Here is a 24075-nt window from a genome sequence, read left to right on the forward strand (position 1 = left end):
AAAGTATTTCTTTGCAGATAAGTGTCGGTCAGGAAAGATCACGAATAAAGATTGTGGTGAATATGATCAGCAATATTTATTGTTTTAGCAATTTTTTGATTGTTTTTATTCAATTTATTCCTTGTCATCCAGCTTATAATATAAAAACTACATAAAAAAACATTCATCAGCTTCCACAACTTAGGGAGTGACCTTGGAATTCCCAGTTCGCAACTCGGCGATTCGCCAACTGCGGAGGACGGAGTCTGGTCGAATTTTATTTATTGAAATATTATTTTACCCATAACATTGAACTTTTAAGTTCTATCGTCAATCATGTGTAGTGCGATACGCTTCATCTCTTTGTTATCATATTTTTTACCATTTAGTTTCTATTTGAGGGTCGAAGCGGCTGCTATAGGAACAGAATCGTCATTACAAGGTATGTGCTGAAGCTGAATTGCTGAATGCTGATTAGTGATTATCAATTTATCAGCGGAGCCTGACAGGCTGACAGCCAGAGCATGTTGAGCATTGCAATTGCATCAAACTGAATAATGACCCCTCAGTGACATCAAAAAATTATCAAAGCTTCCTAAGGCTCAAACCTATGGCAAATCCCCTAAGTACCGTCAATGCCAGTGCCACTAAAGTCGCCATGCTAGATGATGCTACAGAGTACAGGGAAAAGGAAGTATTTAGTAAAATGGACCCAATACAAACATTTCATTACCATAGAAAAATACTAGAACATTTATTAACATTGCTTAAAGATAGTATAATGCATTTCCTACACCTAATTTGTTCCAAAGCAACATGACAAAAATCGTGCAAGCGACACAAATTTTTTCCTTCTCCTGTCTTCAGTGCATTTGGGTGATGCTCTGTTGCCAAGAAAATGTTTTCTGTACAAGCTCGGGGTCATTCCGAGCTGAAGCGCAAGCCGCAATAAAAAGAGGTTCATATTGCTTGTACTCCAAAATAAATAATCAGTGTGGAATTCTAGAGGGATATTAAATTAACCAGTCCACATAGCATATTGGAAAGCAGGACCTGAAAGGTTGGAAAGTCCAGGAACTTTCCACTTCCAGTCCATTTTATTATATACATTATACATATCCTATCATTTTTCATCTGTAATTGGTTTATGGGATTGTGATTTTACTTTTAGCCCCCTTCCAGCTTTCCAGCTGTAATTGGTTAATGGAGTTGTAATGTTATCTGCTTTCTAGCTGTGATTGGTTGCTGGGGATGCTTTCAAGCTGTGATTGGTTGATGGGGATGCTTTCCAGCTGTGATTGGTTGCTGGGGATGCTTTCAAGCTGTGATTGGTTGATGGGGATGCTTTCCAGCTGTGATTGGTTCATTTGGTTGTGCCCATAAGCCCTGCCCCCAAATATGGTATATGTACTACAGTACTGGTTAACTAAATACTTAACTTAAACTTGATCAAACAAAAAGCCTGGAAATTTTTCAAAAAATCCATTAAATAAAAGAAAAATAGAGAATATCTATCAAACAAGAGACATTCAAACAATTTTATAACAAATCTGAGGTACTATACAATTGAAACAGTTTGTCCACTTTTGATCCTCCTTTTCATTTATAGTCAGTCACCTGGCAGAGCACTGTATCTAAGGAAAGCATTTCACCTTGGGTGGAAAGCTTTTTTATAAGTGAACCTCCATTTCTAGAATTCCACCCTGCTCCAAATTCTAGAGACAATTTAATATAGTCATTAATTTATTCTATATATACCTGGCAACTTTAGAGCATATAAATTTGGGATAAATGGCAAGGTTTGTGTAGGTCATTTGCTTCATGAGGCTGGATATGAAGGATAATTTTTGTTGCCAATTTATACTAATAATGCAATGATAGTGTCAGAGTTGAGAGTGTTGCCTTAAAAAATTCAAGAATTGTTCCCCATTTATGTTCTTTCGCACATAATTAGCAATTACTTTTTTAAAATGTTGTGAAAGGACTTCAAAAGTTGCGCACGACACTCTTGCATTGATCGGAGTTACGCGAAACGGCAAAAGAAGTGAATAGCGCTGCATTGAAGTGTCTGAGCTTGTTGGAATAAGCGTGACACGAGTCGACTTTCTTACATAATAAGGTAAACTACCTCTTTGAATATCGTTTCGTAAAATGAAGAGATTAAAACAAATAAAAACAATTTCAAGCACTTAAATAGACTTCAAAGGATAAAACCCATGTCGGATGATAAATATTTACATACGTTATTTTGTGTGATAAAACGGTACATGAATTTGTTCAAGTATGTTAATACAATTATTTTGTACCATTCAAGAAGACTTAAAGAAAAGGAACAAAGCTAAGATTGTGGAGGCAGAAGGACATGGATAGGGGCTCTTGCAGCCTGCTGAGATTAGAATCTTCCCGCATTAGACTCTGCCCGTACGTTCAATGTGCCACGCAAGACACTCAGGTCGCCTCTCGATAAGAGTCAAGGAAGACTGTACCAGGCAAACCAACCACGTCGTCAGCAGAGCATGAGCTGTCACTCTGTACAGCAATCCCTTGATTAATGCGGTTAATAAATCCCCGAGTTTTACCGTGTTAAGCAAAACCGCACTAATCAAACTAAAGAATATATGGGAATAATTATAATGAATCCTCAAAAATGGCAAAGGAAAGGAAAATTATGTAGTTTGATGAAAGTGAGCAGTAGATATGGCAGCAATCTTGAACAGTTGAAGGCCAACGAGTAACTAGCCCTTTACGCACTGAATTATGTTTCGAAAGTGAAAAAACAATCTGAATTACATTTCAGATCACGCGCAGTCTTCGTGTTGTACTGGCAGTAGCGGCGCACCTACTCCATCAAACGTCGTTCGAACGAGTTCACAACATGTGACGCTACCGTCACACTTGCGGCTAGACTCCAAACATGTAATTACTCTTGGTAGAAGCTTTTATTTTCTGTGTGACAAATTCGTCACACAGGGCTAGAGCACCGTCTTAAAGGGCTAGAGCACCGGCATGGCGCACTTACCGGCGAACGTTGCCGAACTCGATCATTCAAGTTATGAACGAGACAAGGCGCGGTTAAACCGACTCTGTAGTCAGCACGAGTGCCTACGGAACGGGACCTTATTTATAGAATTATTGGCTGAAATTCATAAAGTAACAACATTTGGCAAATTTTTCCAAAAGTCGTAACAAAAGTAACAACATAGGATCTAATAAGCAAAAAGTAACACTTTTGTTACGAACGTAACCCCTCTGGCTAGAGGCGGGAAAATGATGCGTTGTGAAAAAAAAGTTGCGCTAATCAAAACTGGCACCGCGTAGATTAAGGGTAGATCGCAAATTTTTATTTCCGCGTTAATCAAAACCACGGTATTCAAAACTGTGCTAATCAAGGGATTGCTGTAATTACATTGAATTTGTGGCAAATAGAGGTTTTCCTTTTACCGTGGCACAAATTTCAATGTTTGCCTGGTGCATTGATCGCAGGTCCAGCTTCAAGAGACATTTTTGGTGAGAGAGGCCTTGCTACCAACGCTACTTATGGGGGTTTGAAGTTTAGTTCCAGACACCCTGAGTCAGTCAAACATCGGAAAGCTGAATGCTTAGATCGTGGCCGAGCAATTTTTTTAAACAAATGAAAATTGGATTGATTCTTTACAATTTCTGCGAGATGCTCACGAGTGTAATAACGTTAGTGATCGTCCCCATGACATGGTGGTGGTCCTCAACAAGTTCTCGCAGAATGTTGTCTTGCCTCAGCGAGTGAAGAATTCCCATTCTTGACAAGTGGCATAACAATAACACAGAAGCATCGATTGCTGCGTTTCACCGTACCTCGAACTTTGGACGGCAAACAAGCCACTGTCTACATAGATTGTGAACTTATCCCACGGTGGCTCACGCTAAGATTCTTGGCATTTTCTCAGCCATCAACAGATGGAACAATAATTCTGCTACTGCGATAGCCCCGCCTTGCATTGCTCCTTCAGATATTGCCTATGTCAGGCAGAGCAACATGACATTTCTATAGCATCAATGCCTCTCACATCCATCTCTGTCAGCCACTCGAGGTTGCCGTCTATAAATCTCTGAAAGTTTCTCCCTCAGAGCTTTTAAAATTTTGGCAAGCTTTTTGAGGAAGCATGTGGATTGGAAAGAAAAGAGTTCTGTGTATCAAAAACTGTTTATAACATTACAACAACCGTCACAACGGCTTCAAACATCAAATCTGGATTCAGAAAATTTGGAATTCGTCCATTTAACCCGAACACAATTGACACGTTGCAACTTACAGGAATCATTATTTGCCTAGCTTAGACATAAACTTACCTATTAGGCCAGAAAACCCTTAAAGTCAAATTCAACTTGTGGATGAACCATCTACTTCCACAGTTACTCTCAAGTTTGGAGATGCTGCACTGCTTTCCAGCAATGTTACTTTAGTGCGTACCGGAGTTTTGAAGCCAGATGAGAGCGTGGATTGCAACAATCAGGAATAGATATATGATCATCTCTTTCAGACAAACGTGAATTGGTGGCAGAGTCTGAAAGTTAAATCATAGCCTCGAAGCCTAAGGTTGTCCTCATTGGACTTGCCCGCAATGTCTCCACAAAAAATTTCGAATGCCAAGGCAATTTTTGCTGGTGATATGGTCAGCACTCAGTTTCTGTATTTACGGTCTCTGACTGTCGGTGCAAGTCCTGAAACGCATGACAAATTAGGGTTTCTTTGAAGCAGTAAACCCATAGGCCAGAAAACCTCCGGTCATCTCTTTCTTAACATTGGAGAATTTTCACAGCTTGTTGCGGTTTCGAACACGCACCTCCTTGCTGATTTGACCAGCTGTAGCATGGTAGCTGGGATCAAACCCGCACCTTACTGCTCCAGTCACGGTATTCTGAACTGTAACCACTGGGCCACCTTTCCCTTGTATCTTGAATAATTCGCGTCAAGAAGTGGAAACAAGGGTAAATATTGAAATGACTAAAACCGTATTTGACAGAAAATTATTTAAATTATAATGCTACCACTTAATGCGACTCATATTCACAGTACTACGCAGTACAATGCTGCTTTCTTGCTTTAGGCCGTGTGCACATCCACGGTAAAAGCAGGTCTATGAACCTCTTTCAAGACACAGAGAATGCAACGATGAACAGCTAAAGATGCAAAGATTGCACGAGGCCTCTAACGCATGCTAACCAATCCTGCAAGAGGTTGTTCGCGCGAGACTACTCTTGAAAGAGACCGTTGGCGACAGACTCACTAACTGCTCCTGAAAGAGGCCATTTGCAAGAGACCCATTAACCACTCTTGAAAGAGGTTATTTGTGCGAGATCTATTAACCACTCTTGATAGAGGCCGTTTAAGCAAGACCCATTTACCACTCTTAAAAGAGGTAATTTGCGCGAGACATTAAACACTCGTGCAAGAGACCGTTTCTGCCTATTCTACTAACCAATCCTACATAAGCCATCTACGCATGTCCTAAACTAAGCTCACAGGTGGGAACAAGACCCAACCAAATTGACAGTCGTGTATGATACCACAAGCTCTGCAATACGCCGCCTATGGATATTGCTGGGAACATAGGACTTCCGTGTACCTGAGGCTCTCGTCAAAAGGGAACGACGTCATGTTGATGAAGTCGACGGAATACATTAAGGTCTTTCTCTTTATTTCTTGCAAGTCTGCGACATAGTTTTGTGGGTGTAGTTGCTTTTAATATTACAGTGTCTGGCAGCGGACTCTACAAAAACATTTCAGCGGTCGAGATCTCCTACTTGCGGGCAATGCGCTCTTTCTGTCGGCCGTAATATTGGCCCCCGAGTTAGTGATGGGGTCGGGAATTGCATTTTTAGATTCAAAGAAATCATACAGGGTGGGGCAGAACTAATTGAACAGTTTTGAGGTGAAATAAAAGAGTAATGGAGGTACATAAAGAAGAAAATTTATTTTCCTCAAGATTAGCATAACATACCATTTAAAATTCTTACATTTTGAAAACAATATCAGGAAGATGGGGTTTGTTAGCTGCATCACACTTTTAAAGTTGTTCTCGGAAGTTTTCTACAGCACGTTCACACATATGGTGAGGTATGGCCATAGCCTCTGCTGCAATAATCTGTTCCCTTAGCTGTGGTAGGGTGCTGTCTCTTATACACATCTAGATGTGTATAAGAGACAGGATAATAACTGTAGAAGTNCTAGCATGCCATGTGTTAATGGTGGCAAACTTTTTGGAGAGATTGCAGACTACCGATCAAAACAGAAACTATTTCATAAGCCATACATCTGGAATGCTGTGAAACACACCACACCATCGACTTGGTGGTCTGGCTTGTGTGGCTCCACTGAACTATCAAAAATCGCCAGTCAGATACTGAACTTGCCTCCCACAAGTGCAGCTGTTGAACGCTCGTTCAGCAGGCACTCGCACGTGCACTCAGCGAAGCGGAATAGATTGACAGCAGAGAGGGCGGGCAAATTGGTGTATATAGGGCATAACCTACAATTGATCGACGATGCCGATAATGAACCTGCTGCATTGCCATCAGCCTCAGAAAAATGGCCGCGATTGTTAACAACTGCAGGCTTAAACCAAGAGCATCAAAACGAGTCAGACAGTGACACTGACAGCCATATGGACATGGATGATGTTCATGACCCTGATGGAGATCAACAAGAAGATACTCTTCCAAGTCTTGGTGATACAGTGATAAGTGATAGTGACTCTGAGTGAATCATGCCTCACGAGTCATGGTGAGTGATGCCGACTCGATGAGGCACGTGACCCACGTCACATACCACAAGTGACTTCAATATGTTTACTTGAAATGGAGTAATTTTTTTAGATGCTTTTATTTTTTCTACAGATTTTGATATCAGAGTCTGGTATCTTGTTGGGAGGGACTGAGTCATAGTCTTAGACTCATAGGTCATGGTGAGTGACTGAAAATGGAATGCTTTGAAAATATTTATTTTTTGTATTTTTTGCATACTTTGATTTTTAAGTACAATAAGGAAATGAAAAATTTGTTTATTTACCTTTTAAGCTTTGAACTAGAAGTATTAGGCTTGATAAATTATAAATCACACATGAGATATGTTAAATAAGATTTAAAAACACATCATTTCAATGTATATTAAGGGTATAGATATATTGATCCCAAATAAATACACGAAAGAAAAAAACAATAAAAAACAAAAAAAACACATAAAAAAAATGTTTTTTTTTACTAAAAAAACACTCTGAAAAAAAAAAACGTTTTTTTTGCATCTCTAGATTTTATTGACCTTTTAGGCAATTAGAAAGATTTTCCACCCTAATACGAGTATTCTAATTGAAATATTTAATTTCATCTTTAAATATGTCAATTTAAAACTAGAAACAAAACAATTACAATTACAGTATAGGGCTATATATAAAAAAATTAAATACAGTGAATGGATATAAAATATTTGAATTGTGCACATGTTTATTTCAAACAGTGTTAGCTTTTCTCATAACTTGAGTCTCATTTCAAGTCATATGAGGTTTGTTTGGTCATCATTCAGTTTATGTTTAGTATTGGTTTATTGGTCTGAATTAAATGGGAACAGTGCAGTCAGTCACTCAGTCACTACTAGTTGGTGTGTATAGAGGGTAGAGTCTGGTAGATTTATAGGACATAAAACTAGTAGATCTATTGATAGTGCTGTGCACTGTGCTAAATAATTGTTTACCCAAAAATCCCTAAGTAGTAAACACCACCTTGGCCATTATTAAAGGCAATAAGTGCCCTCTTTAGCCATCCATTATGATCCACATACTGTTATTGTTAGTAGGCTAATTGCAACATAAAAAATAACACTTCAAAAAGACAAAAAAGCTGAAAAAAAAACAAAAAAATCAAATAAATCAAAAGAATCATGAGAGAATAAAAAAATCATTGATTTTTTATTTTTTCGATTTAAAAAAAAAATAACAAAAATCACCAACCCTGGTTAAAACTAGTCCTATAAGTTGCATTTTCTTTCATTTTAAGCAATCATCTTTAGCAAATACAATAAACCAAGCTAAACACTAATGCTTGAACTAAATAATGACTGCCGTTAGTGAGTAATGAATGGCAATAAAGAGTCTCTCACTCTCTCCACTCTCCTTAGTCCTTACTCAAAGTAAACTAACAGCTCATTAGCTAGTACTAAATATGGCTTATACTATTTACTCTTGACAATCGACATAATGGTTGCAAATTAAATATAAAAAAAACATTTATTGCACCTATTCGTTATGTCAGCTTTCAACATGAGGATAAACTCATCGGCAATCGGAGAAACTTATTGAAGAAGAGGCAATGCACAACAACAATATGACTCTTGACTCAGTTGACTGACTAGACTACTGGTAGCGTACTTGGAAAATTTAGCATTCAAACCTTTAAATTCTGTGAACCTCGTAATTTATACATTATTAGAACTTTAGATGGCTCAAAATATATCACGTAAAGTTTTCACTCAATAATAGTCTTGAAGTGTATGAATAAAACCTAAGGAGTATAAAACTGAAGTGTCCACTGAAGTGGGCGGGAGCTTCATCTGCATTGCAGTTACCACATCCACTTGTTCCGGTTGCGTAATGAGAACTAAGTAAACTAACCAGGCTGAGCCAAAAGCTTTCCCGCCAGCTTCATTGCATACGATTGATACTACATGCAATGCATGTATAACATTTATAACCATTATTAAACCATTCTGTTGAATGTCAGTTACTAAAAATTTACAATATATAAGAATTCAAATATTTCATTTCTTCACAGAATATATTGATATCATATTGTTGGTGTCTCTGTCATGTGTCACCTTCTTTGTTATTGTTTTGGTACAGATGGTATTCCTGAATCCTGACCGTGAGTAGTTGTCATGTCTCAGCTGATTTCATCAGTGATCAGTTTTTTATTTGTTGATGAAATCATACGCAGTTTTTCATGTATTTGTGAGTGAATGTACAAAGTGAAGATGTTATTCTTTGCGATTTTCATCAATAGTGACATAACTACATTATTGTATTAGGCCCTTGAAATAAGTGTAGCATACTAGCATTACACATTAAATTAGCATTAGTGCGTTAACAATGTGTGCATTTGGGGCGGTCCATTCTAGCTTTCTAACGCTGATTGGATTCCAGTGGCTGTGACGTTGCACGCATTCTGATGGTAATTGGATTCTTGTGACTGGCGTTGTACACGTTCTAGCGATGATTGGATTCATGTGACTGTGATGTTGGACGTGTTCAAGCGATGATTGGATTCATGTGACTGTGACGTTAGATGCGTTCAAGTGTTGATTGGATCCTTGTTACTGTGATGATGTTAGCTCTGTTTTTTCCAATGAAACAGCTGTGGCAGCTTGCAGAGACTTGTCAGTGATGATGATGGACTGAAAGTGGAGGTGTTCTGGCCATTCCAGATTTTTAGGTCATGCTTTCCATTTTGCTATGTCCACCAGTTAACATATTACCCCTCTGGAATTCCACACTGATCAAGATATACATGAATAATTAAATGAGCTTAAGCAGCAGTTGAGATTTAACATGCAGTTTATTAAACAAATAAGAATTTGCCTTCAAATGGGGGTACTAAGGGATGGGTGGGATGATTTGGGACAAGCATCCCACATTTTGTAGAAGTGTTGTAGCAGCTAAACTAATCAAAATATTGCAAAACTAAAAGTGGTGGTGTAAAGTTCACTACCATCAAACGGGGTAAAAAGGGACAGGTGGGATAAATCAGGACGTGCATCCCACATTCCGTAGAAATGTTGTAGCAGCTAAACTAATCAAAATATTGCAAAACTAAAAATAGTGGAGTAAACTTCAACATTTTTACTATCTATTATGTATAAAGCTTGTCAAGAAATCAAACATTTACTATCTCTAAAAAATTGCTGAAAAAAAGTGTGAAAAATGCAATTTTGGAAAAGTACCTCTGCTAAGGTCTGGAGCAAAAAAAAATTTTTGCCGTATTAAAAAATTTTACTTACATGAAAGTTGCTCCCAGGTGTTGGCTTGAAAATGTAATTGACGGAATTTGCCTATCTCATTCCAAAAAAAATGGCAGCCAATTCCGCATGACGGGGTAAAAAGGGACACCCTTAAAAAAGCATTTACAGTAGAACCTCAGCAAAGGCTCCAGTAATAAAAAAAAATTGATTAACAACAAAGAATTTTGATGACATATACCTTGCTCAGCAAAAAAAATGCACTTATCAAAAAATTAGTGCATCATCGGTCATCACAAAATTGTACATAGAATGCTATATATAGAATTGTGCACCGGGCATCATAGAATGAAAAGTAATTGACCTAAACTATTATTTATTTCTCCAAAACATATGATGTTGTCACTAAAACATTTTCTGTTTCAGGTATGTTTTTCACAATCTTTTTTGTTATAGTGAAATCACTTGACTTGATTAAAATTGTGCGAAATTACAAACCATCCTGTAAGCTTACAGATACGGAAGAAATGCTACATGGCTGCTGATATGAAGCTTGCATTGGACAAGGTTGTTGTAAATGCTCAATGGCATGTTCATAGATACGGTAATATCGCATCAATAATATGGTAATTAATGTATATGGTAATATCATATCAATAAAGGAAAAACAAGTAAAAATCACAGAAAATGTCATTTATTCTACCTCTACATCATCTACAATGAAAGAGGAGGACTTCAGATTACTGTTAGTAATGGATGAGTACACTCTGCATGCTTCAAATGTTTTAAAATGAAGTTTTATTCCAAGTGTCCCGAGTAGCCCAGTTCGATGGGGCTTCTCGGGACACTTTTTTTTTGCTTCTGGCACCTTACGAATAGCATATGACATTTTTTTGGAGTAGCCATGTGATAGCCCTTGCAAAGAGCTTTAAAATGAGCCTAAACTTGTGTATGAAATGTTTCATGGTAAGAAGTTATGAATGAAAAACGTTTGAAATCGTCCTGAGTAGCCCCGGTTGACGGTAGTGTGAGTACAAGGTAATGGCTGATAGGAGATGTGCAATTTCAAGTAACACTGACACATGAAATAATGGTCTGCAATAAGAGCAAAGAGAATGAGATGGAATGCACTAATAAACACAAATATAGGTAATGTTCACTATGAATGTCAAGATTCAAAATAACTTCATATTAACTCAGAACTGGGGGAGTGTTACTTCTCCAAGTGGGATAAGGTAACCACCACTCTCTAGCAGTATAAGAGTGACAACTTATAACAATGATGACCCACATTAGGTCAAAAGTGCATCAATATTTGGATCATGTCTCCCTTATTCCTCTAAATGCAATATTTGTTCATTTATTAAACACATAAGATGACACTGCTGCTTGAGTAACGTTAGATAGCTGACATAAACAAAAGTAGCATGGTCCTTTACAGAGCCAATGGTTCCAAATGAAAACATATAGAGCTTTTCTCTATGTACTAATACAATCAAAAATGAACTGCCACTTCTTCATTACTCACCTACCGCTTCATCAAACTACCTATCTTCATTTTTGCTTCAAACACATGTTCAAAAAGCTTCTTCTATAACCTGAAACATGTTTTCTGATTCTTAGTTTGCATCCTCCTATGATTTTTTATGTGGTAGCAGTCTGCAATCACAATCACTCTATTCATTTTTCTATTTTATTGTTAAACCTTGCTATTAAGGAGCATCTTGATACATTAGAGATCAAGTGTAAACTTTCCCAGCATTTTTTGCTTTGGTTACCACATTCTGGTTGTGAGTCTTAGTAATGTTGTTACCAGTGCAACTTTGATATTTTTCTTTCCAATACTAGAATTTCATTGGTGTTCAGCTTATGCACTCAAAAAAATATTCATTGGTCAAAATAACTTATTGTATTTTTTTGCTTCTTGTGAAAGTTCAAACTATATCATATAAGAAATTTATAGAATTTTATTTATGATTTTTGTTAATAGCTTCATTCTATTACAGATCTGGGGAAGTTCTGGCAGATTACAGATGTACACTGGGACTTGAACTATGCACTGGATGGTGACCCACTCAAAATGTGCCATCGTCATTCAATATCCAGCCCTCCCAGCAGCTCAGCTACTGTTGAAAAGCTCCAAAGTAAGATATATATGAGTAAAATTCCCTAAATAAATAAATTATTGGTGGCATTTGCCTTGTAGGTACATTTGTAATATTTACACTTAATTTTTTATCAAGACTTTTTCAAAATGTATGGTATGCTTAAACTTGTACATTAAAGAGAACTCTCAGCCAATGCAAATGTATGAATCATTAATTTAAATTTTCTAATCTCAGCATCAAAATCCCATAGTACTGTAATTTGTTTTAATTTATTCTGAACATTTTGCTGTGAACCATCAGCCCAGAAAGCTGTGATCTTATATTATTCATATAAAATATACTAAACACTTGCAATTGCAGCAAATGGAAGGTATGGCAATTATCTCTGTGATGCACCATGGATGCTGGTCAATGCAGGGCTTGATGCAATGATGAACATCGATGCCCATCCTGATTTCATCTTGTGGACTGGGTGAGTGTAGTCTCCTTTCCAATGGATGATATACATAATCTCCATTTTCTCAAAGAGTATTTAATGTGCCTCTGTAAAATATTTTTTGTGCAAACAAGCTCAGTTCATACAAATGCATTTGTGGTAAGGAAATTAAATACCTACTCATAGTTTTTTATACACTGCAGATTTTGTTCATTCTACATTGTTGAAACTTAATTTTTAGGTAGATTTTTTATACATGATAGGAATTTCTTGAATTCATAGGAACAGGGTGCGTTCTGGTCATGGAAAACCTGGAAAGTTATTGAATTTGATTTTTCATTTTCCAAGCCTGGAAAGTCATGGGAGATCATTTCATGTTATGGAAAGTCATGGAATTTGCAAGTAAATGAAGAAAAAAGGAAGTGTTTTTCTGTGCTGCGTATGTTAACCCAATAATGCAGAGCAGTTCCATTTGGAACCGGCGGAGAGAAATGGGTTCATAATAAAATTGTAAGATCAATTAAATATGCAAGTGGATGCGTAGGCTTGATAAACATCTATTACATATTCTGGCAAAGTTTGGTACTGCTGTGCCAACTACTCTTTTTTCAGTTAACATTCAAAGATTACTAGAACCAAGTAATGGAAAAGTCATGGATTTTTTTAAACACTGGTACGCACCCTGTAGGAAGTGATACTTGTGATTATGAAACTCTGGGACACTGTTGGAAGATAAAATTTTGTTGGGTGCATGTCTATGACATTCAGGTCTTGCACATTGCCTAATGCTTCATTATTTACGCATCATTTGTAGATGAGTCACTAATATTGTTCAACCTGATATAGCACAATACCTCGGGCTAAAAAATTATTGCTTTCACTGTATATAAAGCCCTGTACATATTAGTACTATAATTTCAGGGTGCGTACCGGTCGTGGAAAACCTGGTAAGTCATTGAATTTGATTTTTCATTTTCCAGGCCTGGAAAGTCATTGGATTTCATTTCAGGTCATGGAAAGTCATGGAACAAAAGGCATTTTGATTTGCCTCAATAAGGTTGGTGTTGTTTACATGCCCAGGACCGCGATAAAAAAACAGCTTGCAGACAAGAAGGCAAGTGCACTGCAAGTTCTCACTTTCAAGACACGAGCGCGGGACTTCATGCAGGCTGTAGTCCAAAGTTACTGGACAAGATCCCTATCAGATATGGCAGGCAGGAACCTGAGATGGCTGGTGCCAAAAATCTTCATCAAGAAGCACTGTAAGGAAGCCGACAAGACACAGTTGAAGAACTGTCTCACTTTGCTTGTTGATGCCAAGAGATTCCCTAACACAGATGTGGATGGTGTTGTACGATGAGATGTGCAACTTTAGAGATGAATCACAACATTGCAGTAAACTGAACGCACAGTTTCAAGCATTTTCAACTTTTGATCGGCTTGACACTTTTTGGCATGCCATTCTGTCCAAGAGCACCTATACAAGAAGCTCTGGAATGTAGTGCAGATGCTCATGATCCTGTCTCATGGCCAAGCCACGATTGAAAGAGGGTTTTCGTTCAACAAGGAAATCATGACATACAACATGAAAGAGCGAACGGTGGTTTCCCTGCGTCTTGTGGTTGATCATGTTGCACCAGTTGGTGGCCTGGACAAGATGACCATCACCATAGATGCTGCTTGCAGCTGGCAGTGCCAAAACAGCCTACAATACTTATTTGGCAGAAGAGAAAGAGCAGAATGCGAAGGCCCAGAAGAGGAAGGCTTTGTTGGGTGATCTAGATGAACTGAAGAAGAAGAATAAAAGGTGTACGGAGGAGGACATCAAGGCGCTTGAGCAAGCAGCAGATGAATATGCAAAAGCAATGGAGAGAATGAGGGATTTGAAAATTATCGCAAAGTTCAACGCCATGAGGCGATCTTTGAAAACAAAGCTAGACGCTTTTGAACTGATCATTAAAGAAAAAGTTGATTAAATAGCTGCCAGTTGAATGTTAGGGTAATGGTGTTGAAGAGTGTTCTGAACTGTATTGACATTATCATATACAAACTTGTGTGCAATACTCAATATTTGTTGTGATTCCACACTATTGAATTTATAATAATAGCAGTGTGGGCTTGATTTTCTGATGTTACATATTTGTTCCTCTGTCTGCCTGCTCTATGCATTTACACGTTTTCTATTTATCAACTGTAGGAGATGATAGAATATGCACGGTTAGTTTTTCAGTCATGCTAAACTTGTCGTATACGAGTCTTGGAAAATTATATTGATGGTCATGGAGAGTCATGGAAAAGTCATGGAATTTTTTTTATAAATACCAGTACGCACCCTGTAACTTGCATACTTGGTCAGGTCCTCATATGGGATCTTTTCTTTCATCACTAATTGCGTGAACCCTCACAGCTTGTTCTTGAATATATGCTTTTTCTTAATCTTAATTTCTAAAAATAGTCAACTGGTAAAGATAAGAACCAAGAATACAGTCCGTTGTTTCCTTGTAGGGACATTGGTCCTCATGTGTCGGACCCCAAGCCCTCCTTAGACGTCATCTTCCAGACGATGAGCAACGTCTCCGCCGAGTTACTGAGACGCTTTCCTCCCCCAGTGGCAGTGCTGCCTGTGCTTGGCAACCACGACTCGTTTCCTCAGGTATCCCTCGCTGATATTTCAAGAAATATCCCTGGGTTTTATGACGTTTTACCACGGGTATCTCCAATTATAACTGAGGAATATCTGAAAGTTCTTATCACTCTTTACCTCGGGTTCGCCTCCCCATAATTTTCAGAAATATACCAGTGTTTTATCGCTCTATTCTTCATGTTTCCTTCCCAATAATTACCGAAGTATACTATGGTTTTATCACTCTATCCTTCAAGTACCGTTCCCCATAATTTTCAGAAATATGCCGAGACTTGAATATTCATAACATCGGTTACCTCTTGTTGTAATTATTGGAAATGTCCCAATAATTACAACAAGTATGACCACAATACTTTCCAGGTCATAATCTCAAGCACCCCTCGCCATAATAATAAGTAATATCCTTGCACTTTGACTCATTACCTCCTGTACTGCCCGCCGTAATTAGAGGAAAAAATAAACAGGGATTTAATCACTCATTACTTCTGGTATCTTTAATCCTAATCTTTGGAAACGGCCTATGATGAACAGATATTTATGAACTATATGGTCTTGAAGTGGATCAGATTATAGTTCATCACAGTTCTTGAAAAGCGTTGATTTATTTAGTTTAATTGAATTTCAGGACGACTATCCAAACTGTCCATCGTCATTTTTTGAACGTTATTTGGAGAAGGGAGGCTGGAGCTCTTTCCTAACCTCCGAGCAACAGGAGTCCTTCAGGAGAGGAGGCTACTATTCCTACAAGGCCCCTGCCAATGTCAAGGTAGCACGGCACTAAATTCAATTAATTTCATATTACCGTACTCATGTAAATTTACAATTACTTTTGTAAATTGTGGTTAAAATCTCGTCAGGCCCGTTTCGTTCGCATCAGTTCAATTATTTAGGAAGAAACAATTAAGTATTAACAAATATTGGTTTATGTTAAAGCCGATTAATTACATTACAGGTGCTCGTGCTTAACACCAACATGTACTACTTTGGAAACGAATTGGGCACCACAGATCCTGATCCCTGCCGCCAGTTCACGTGGCTCTCCAATGAACTGGACACTGCAAAGCTTCACAATTACAAAGTTAGTATTGTACTGTTCAAATAGTATTTTTTGCCTTCTTCACATTGTTGAGAAATTACGCAGTTTTTAAGGGCTTACTATGGTATGGGTATGGTATGGTAGTTAAATTTGCTGTGACGTATGAAATTTGTTGCATTTTATAACATAGCTCCAGGAATTTAAAAGCAAAGAAAATGGCCAAAAAGTTCACCATTTCTTATAAGAGAAAACGTTTCGGAGTCCAGCTCCATCGTCAGTTCAAAACCTAGAACAAAGGTACAAACAATTAGTAACCTAAAATTCACATTCTAACAATTCACCTAGACTCGAGGACATTTGAACCAAAATCGAAAATAAAACAATCATAAATGAGATAACACTTGCAGATGGTAATTTTAATACGTATAACATAGCTCGAACTATCTGAAGAAGTCATTTAAATGCTATAATTTTGAAGCCTAAGTGATGGTAAGTAACGTTCACTAACGCTAGTTATTGAAAAGAGCATCTGTTGTTACATGAGCTCGAATGTTTCATGCTACCAGAGAGCAAAATGTAAGTCACTTCTGTAAAGTACAACTTTGTTAATAGTTGCTTAAAAACAGGTGATGCTGGTCGGCCACGCACCACCTGGATTCTTCGAACGGTTTCCAATAATTCCATCCTTCAACGTCACTTACAACGAACACTTTATTGACATCGTTGAACAGAGCGGAGCTTTGATCCACTCACAAGTATATGGACACCTGCACACCGACACCTTCAGGATCTACGGCTCTATTGGTATTGCTCGCTTGCTTCCTACAGAATTAATTGTTATGTTCCATTAATACCTGAGCCTTGATTTATCATTAGTAGCTTGCGAGAACCTTGACAGTTGAGAATTTGATGTTGCTCCTTCTTCTTACCCTTGCTGTTATTTTCTTCTACTTGAATTTAAAAGCTATCAAGTTGATTGGTATGAAAGTTTTTCGAAGGGTTCATAAAGTAGCATTAACTAACTCCATTGTGCGAGACTCGGTTATCAGTATATTATTAATTAATGTATTTTCTGCCAAAATATACAAATAATTCATAAACTCACAGAGAGTGGGACGAGCAGCGCGGCGTTCATGGCTCCATCTTTGACTCCATGGCAAGCAAACCAGACGTTCGGTGGCACTGCTGTTAATCCTTCTCTTCGTCTATACTCATACGACTCTGTCTCTATTATGGATTACAAGCAATATCTCTTGAACCTCACGCGTGCTAACCAAAGACCTACCAACCCAAGCTTACTTGTGTCAAAGCTTCTGGAAGAAGAAATACCTCGTGATACGACGCAAATTAGCGTCGAGAAAATTAACACTGAATCGTTTATTGCTAGCGGTGATCAGAGTTCAGGTTCTTGGAAATCCGAGTTGCGAAGTGTACATCAAAATGTAGACGTTATGACTGAAGCAAATATGATACAGAACTTCCCTGACGATGATCTTCATTTCACTACAGAACATTGGTTAGGAAGTAGAGATCTGAAGGGAGTCGACGAACATCTCGAAGACCCTAAACATTCTGCGAGACCCTTTGGGACACCAGAACCTACTTATGCTCCTTACACGGATGCTGATTTGCCAGATTTGAATTGGGAGTTGTATTACGAAGGGAGGAAAGCATATTCACTTGACCGTCTTGATGGTGTAGGCATGAGCAAGCTTTATGAATCGCTCGAAAGCAACGAAGACATTTTTGACAGGTATTACAAACGCAATTCCGCTGGTTTTAGTTACAATAAAGGCCTTTGCAGAGGCCACTGCCGAAAGCAGCAGCTTTGTGCTATCGCTAATTCTCGAGTAAGAGATCTTTTCTCCTGCATGGCTTTCAACAAGACGTACATTGATTCAGTCCTGAAAAGGACTTTTGATCGGATTTCAGTATCTACATTTGATGGTTACTTCGTTGATACGCCAACTGCTGACACCACGGAGCACTTTGAGCCTACCACGCCAGTTGAATATCCTATTCAGGACACTCCTTTGGATGTCTGCTCTTCAAAAAACTCCTTGTCCAACCATTGCATAAGTTGGTTCTCACCTACTGTCATCATTGGTATTGCTTTGTTTTGGGTCATTTTGATTTCATTTCTCGCCCTGATCTGGAGGAAGAATCGCTGCACGGCTCGCACTGGTTCGTCATTGCTCAACAGTTCTACCCACGGTTACAAACCTCTGTCTTCTGACGAACATTAGGAGCCAGGCTGTAGTATGAAACGCATGAAAATGCCATCAAACAGCTAACTATTAAAGACACGTAAAGTTATTGACCTCCAAAAAGCCAGTCACTAAATGCATTATGCCTAAAACTGTAAGTATGTTATCTAAGGCGGGAAAATAGGTAGGGCTTAGTCGTAGCAATGAAATGTGTGAATGTAAAAGGTGATTTCACGTGTGTAATGGGTGATCAAATTTAAGATGTTTTTGCAAAGGTTCTGTTAGCCCAGATTCGCACAGTGGTTCTACTCCTGTAAGTTAGAGACGCACAAATTTGTTCTAGCGCTCATGGATCGAAATGTTAAAGGAACATACGAATTGTATTCCGAAATTGAGGGCGTTGCGGCTTGATTCTATTAGTTATCGGACCAAGTCATAGTTATTGGATAAAATGTCTGTAGAATAATTTTGGTGGAATATTAATGGGAAGTTGATGAGCCGAGAACTTTTATGTGATAAATCTAAGCTCACTTTCGTTAATTTTATCAGTATCGATTTTACATAGATGGTAACATGTGCATAGTCGTTTACATTATTATATCGAGAACTAAATGATTTTAGCTTTTAATTTAGTGAAAGAATGGCGAACTTCATTGGCGCTACATTAATCGGGAAATAGACTAGAGTAAGCTACCATTGAGTTCACAATAGTAGAGTTTACAATTTTTTATGGAAATTCTGGAATTTTTTACCAGCGGGTGAAATGGAGATTTAGACACAGGAAATTATGAGCAAAATAGCCAGATAGACGGGTCAGGTAACAATAGAAACCTGTCGAATTACAATTTTGTTGAGACACCACTTTCGTTTATCTGGCTATTTATGTTTTAATCTTGAGTAATTTTTGTTTTTTCTCTTGAGATTACTCTTTGAAGTTTAAATTATAATCAAGAAGGATAGTATTTTTCTTGAATGGTTTTCTGGAAGTTTTGAAATGATGGTCTATGGAACGTTTCCAATGAAATTAGGGCGAATTTTCTGGTCCTTGTTTTTCGCTCTAAAATTTTTGATCAATTTGCGATTTGAGGTAACTAATAATATAAATAAGTAGAAAATACATTTCTGCTCGAACTTGCCCGAAGATGCAATTTTTATTTACACTCAAACCTACCAGTGTAAAATGTTACTAAGGACGTCAATTGACCCAATATTTAATTATGAAATCCTGAGGTGATGTGATGTAAATATCCTAAAAAATACTCCTGTAGTGCCTTTTCATATCTTTCTATTTACGCTTATTTTCTTCGGCGCTCTGGACATTTACCACTGAAATTTTCTTCTATACAATTCAACCTGTGATTGTGATATTAGGTGATACCGTTCCTAAGTTCGTTCCTTTCATGAATGTCTGTCGATATTATCGTGTTTGATGATTTATCAAGTTATTTTAAATGGCTAACTTCGTCCGTAGGATAATTATCGTGGTTTATGATTCGCGTCTTTCATTACTGTTGTGATGTTCTTTTCAGTGATAATTTCATTTTGAAACGCAAATTATAGTCATATTTATTGCTTATTGACCAAAGGCTATATAGTCTTTGTTTTATAGTAGTGTATTTGCACGTTTTAGCGTGAAAATTAGGTCTCCATCGACCAGCTGTAGCTAATATTTTTTGTTGCTAAGAAACGATTTTTTTTAGAAGCTTGAAATTTCAGATTTTTCCTCACTTTTACACGATGCCCTAGGCTAATTGGTTTTTCTTTCAAAGCTTATTCTTAATGTGAAATAAAGATGAAGGATAATTTTTAGTTGTTATATTTGTTACGCAAGAGGAATCGTTAGGTCACTCAAGTGTTGTTAATGTTTACAATAAATTTAGCCGCTTGAATTTAATGACACGAGTGGATATAACATACAATAAATTGTATTATCAAATTAGTTAAACTTGAGAAATATATACGTTGTATCGATTAGCAGTGTTCTTAGTCATTTTCTGTAAAGATTAATGCACAAAATAAAACCAATTGAAACTTCACCGAGCTCTACATCTTCACTGCTAGGCGGAAGCATAACTTTAACTCCAGTTCATTAAAAATTTTATCTTAAGAGTATTTCTCGAAAATATCATTTTTGCAATGACCTGCCGGTGTCCCACTGTTACGTCCACTCGTCCTAGTATGTAAAAACAATAACGCAATACGAGCCTTAGTTAAAACTCACCTCTATATCGCTGCTTGCCGGTCTGTGGTCCTTACGAGCATCCTTCGTCACTTTCCCAGGTACATAAATTAAATTCCTATCCCTACAGAGGTCTTTTTCGGTATACGTTCTCGTATGAGGGAGTCATGTTTGCAGTCTTTCTTAACATCATAATGTTCTATGTTGGTGACACTAATAGTAATCTAAATTATTTCATGTACATTATTGTAGCTGAATCCGATTGTACCTGATGCATGACGTTCCGGGTCTGCTATAATCTTCTATTGCTAGAAATGAACTGTAAATCATGACACATAAGACCACGCAGTAACGTCCAATCTACATGCCGACAAGTCTGCCCATCACTCAAATTGCATGTGATAGTTCTAAAAATACTGAAGAATTAAGTAATAGTGTTGAATTTAACAACCAACGTAACATTGTTCGGATACACTGTGCTGAATAAATTCAATACAAAATAATCATCTCTAGAATACTTATTCGCTGCTTTGAATGAATCGATATCTCGATGCATTTTATTCATTTCAAGAGTATATTAACAATAATGAACAAAGTAACGCTCGGGGTATATATAATTTCTAACATTATTCAAGTAAAAATCCGCTTATTCCAGACCTTAACCAATTTAGCACCTTATTATGAACATCTCAAAAATGGATCATTAACATATCAAAGGGAACAATGGAACTAAGCATCAAAGTATTCCTTTATTTGACCCTATATTTTGTACAATAAATATACAAATGGTAAAACGTGAAATTATCAAGCAAATTTAGTCGTACATTACAAGCATCAGAGCCTGATAAATACAGTAGTAGGGATGTGAGAATAATCGGCGCATGGCCAAATAAATTAATCGAATGAAGCCTCAAGAGTTACCTGAATCCCCTTAATATGAACGAAGAAATTTTTTTTTTTTAACAGTTTTTAACATAGTCAAAAGTGTTGTGATCGACAAGTTTAATTGATAAATTAACTAATAATTTTACTATCATCGCATTTCGAATTAAGCTGGAACAGCTTCTTGATGCTCTAGTTTCGCGGACTGTAGCACTGAGTGCAAGTCCTTGACGCACTGCCGTTTTGCCACACATTATCCTACAAAAAACCCTAATCTCCAGCAAGTGGAGGATAGGGTCTCGTCCTGCCTGTGGGCTCACACTTGTAAAAAAAAATCCGAATTTCGAACGTGTCAAAAATGGATAGGAAATTGTAGAATAAAACGGCACTCGCACAAAAAGATCGGTGCAACGAGACGTGGTGCCAGAAAGTAAGAAGAGGGGGCGAATGCCCCCCGCCAGCACAGTGCTACGTAGAAAGCGAAATCCGATATTCTTTTACGCCTAGCTTAGAGTCAAATAATGTTCAGAAGCATGAGATGCTACATTACAAGTAAAACGAATATATAACATAGTACAACATACAATTATATCCATTACATATGCTAGTAACATGCATTAAAGTTACTCATGGACGAAAGTGATAACTAAGTAATTGCGGAGATACTGTTACGTAAATATTTCAAGTGTGAACTTGCCTGTGTTATTGCAAAGCCGATAAGATAAAATGCAAAGAGTTTTTTATACTAAATTTTTAAACTAGATCGACGCACTATTGAAAGTTATAAGGTGGCACAGAGGACCAAATGAACAACATAAATAGATTACATATGCTTCATATAATATGACGTTACCCGAACCTTATACAACCCTGCGTTTTTTAAGTTCATTTAGAAACTTGGAGATTACATAAAATTCACCTGAACATTGAACGCAGTCCAAATAACTACCAATACTTTGAAAGGCATCAAATGCATTAAAAATTTGAAGATAATCTCAATCACATGGTTTTAGAAGAATTAAATAAATGCACGCTAATAATATTGACGGCAGTGAAGCGCTTATGCACTTGTTACTATTTGTAATTGAATTATAATTATAAAGCTATAATTACATTACCTACTCACTGGAACAGTAACCCGTTTCTTAGTAGTTTCTTAGAACGACAAATTTTCATTAGAAAAAATATATACTTCAAAGATATTCCGTTCCATGAATTAATTTTAAATGTTTGATTAAAAAAAGTCAGATGGGTTCAACTCGTACGCAGAATACATCATATTATAGGACTATCCACAGTCTCTGTCATTTCTATGTTTCGGCAAACGCTAGAACTAAATCGATTGTTAGACACATGAAAATATTCTTCGTTGGGAACATTCCATTTCGCACGCGAAGTTTTCTGACGCACCGAATCCCAAAACCTTGGTTTTATAATTCCATCAATGACGTAAATGCTATCTACGGTAGATGCGACAAAAGAAAGTAAATGAACATTTAATTGTTGTGGTGAATGTATTAGGAGGTTTCTGCTTGTAGTTGTTATATAAAGAGATCAGACTTTGAGTTTACTTACCAAAAACAAGAGTTTGACGTGAATGTTGATACGGATATAAATGTAATTGACGTGAATATAATTACGCCAAACAGAAATTATTCACTTATGCTAAGCAAACATGATGACAACTGCTTAAGTTTCTCGTGTTTCACTCGACAAAGATATTATACTTTTCAAGTAGGAATATTAAAGTAAATCAAATATATATATGAACGCCTTATTATTCTTATTATCATACCCATTAAATTTATTAGCAAGTCAATAAAAAACTATTTTGACGCCAATGCATGAATCAAAAAGGTAATTAATTAATTTAGCCACAAATACAAAAATAATTTGTTTGAAATTCTGAATTTATCCATCATCTATCCACAAATTTTGTTGAACTTGTTACAAACGGGACCTTGTTCCCAATACCAGCTAATGTCCAAGAATTATTTCAATAGTTGTAACTAGTAGTCTCAAATTCCAGCTAGTCAATATCAAACAAAAAAATACCCTCATATTACTTCTACGTAAGAACTAGTGTACAAAATGTAACAAAATACTTTGCATATGATTGCATTACCATACAAGGCTTTTCAAATTGAATAATTGATTGTGGAGAGCAAGAAGTACGATTATTGAACACCTGCAGTGCTTTAAATAACCATGCACGACAATGAGCTGACACCAGTAACATTCATAATAAGGCAATTATCGTACATTAAATATTGGAAAGATTTTCGAACTTGGTCACGATTTCCCCATACGCCCATCAATGATGGCAGAGAAAAATGATTTCCACGTAAGCGAACAGAATCATCTTTCCAACTTCCATCAGCACGTTGCCTCCACCACTTGACACCATAGAATATCTTACTTGAGAAAATTCGCTAAGAAAGAGCACTACGAATAGAGAAGCACGCGTACGAAGGTAGACGCGCTGCCTTCATTAGAAGAGGATTCGTGTTTATTTAAAGATATCATGGACTCCGAAATAAAAAAATTATGTACAATTACACAATTACAATCTCTGTCAAAATTAAATATTTCTTAATTTATGTCAATTCAACTAGTTATGAATTA

General features: G+C 37.1%; 1 protein-coding gene across 1 annotated transcript; it reads left to right on the top strand.

Annotated features, from left to right (window-relative positions):
- Positions 1–214: 214 nt before the first annotated feature.
- On the top strand, positions 215–22093 carry LOC108675057 (acid sphingomyelinase-like phosphodiesterase 3b). Its single transcript, XM_018163039.2, has 8 exons — positions 215–421; positions 11965–12102; positions 12427–12538; positions 15008–15155; positions 15772–15912; positions 16099–16224; positions 16809–16986; positions 17290–22093. The coding sequence occupies exons 1-8, from the start codon at positions 316–318 to the stop codon at positions 18426–18428; spliced, it is 2088 nt and encodes a 695-aa protein (XP_018018528.1). The 5' UTR covers positions 215–315; the 3' UTR covers positions 18429–22093.
- The last annotated feature ends 1982 nt before the right edge of the window (positions 22094–24075 follow it).

Source organism: Hyalella azteca, unplaced genomic scaffold (genome assembly GCF_000764305.2).
Source record: "Hyalella azteca isolate HAZT.00-mixed unplaced genomic scaffold, Hazt_2.0.2 contig10249, whole genome shotgun sequence".
Classification (NCBI taxonomy): domain Eukaryota; kingdom Metazoa; phylum Arthropoda; class Malacostraca; order Amphipoda; family Hyalellidae; genus Hyalella; species Hyalella azteca.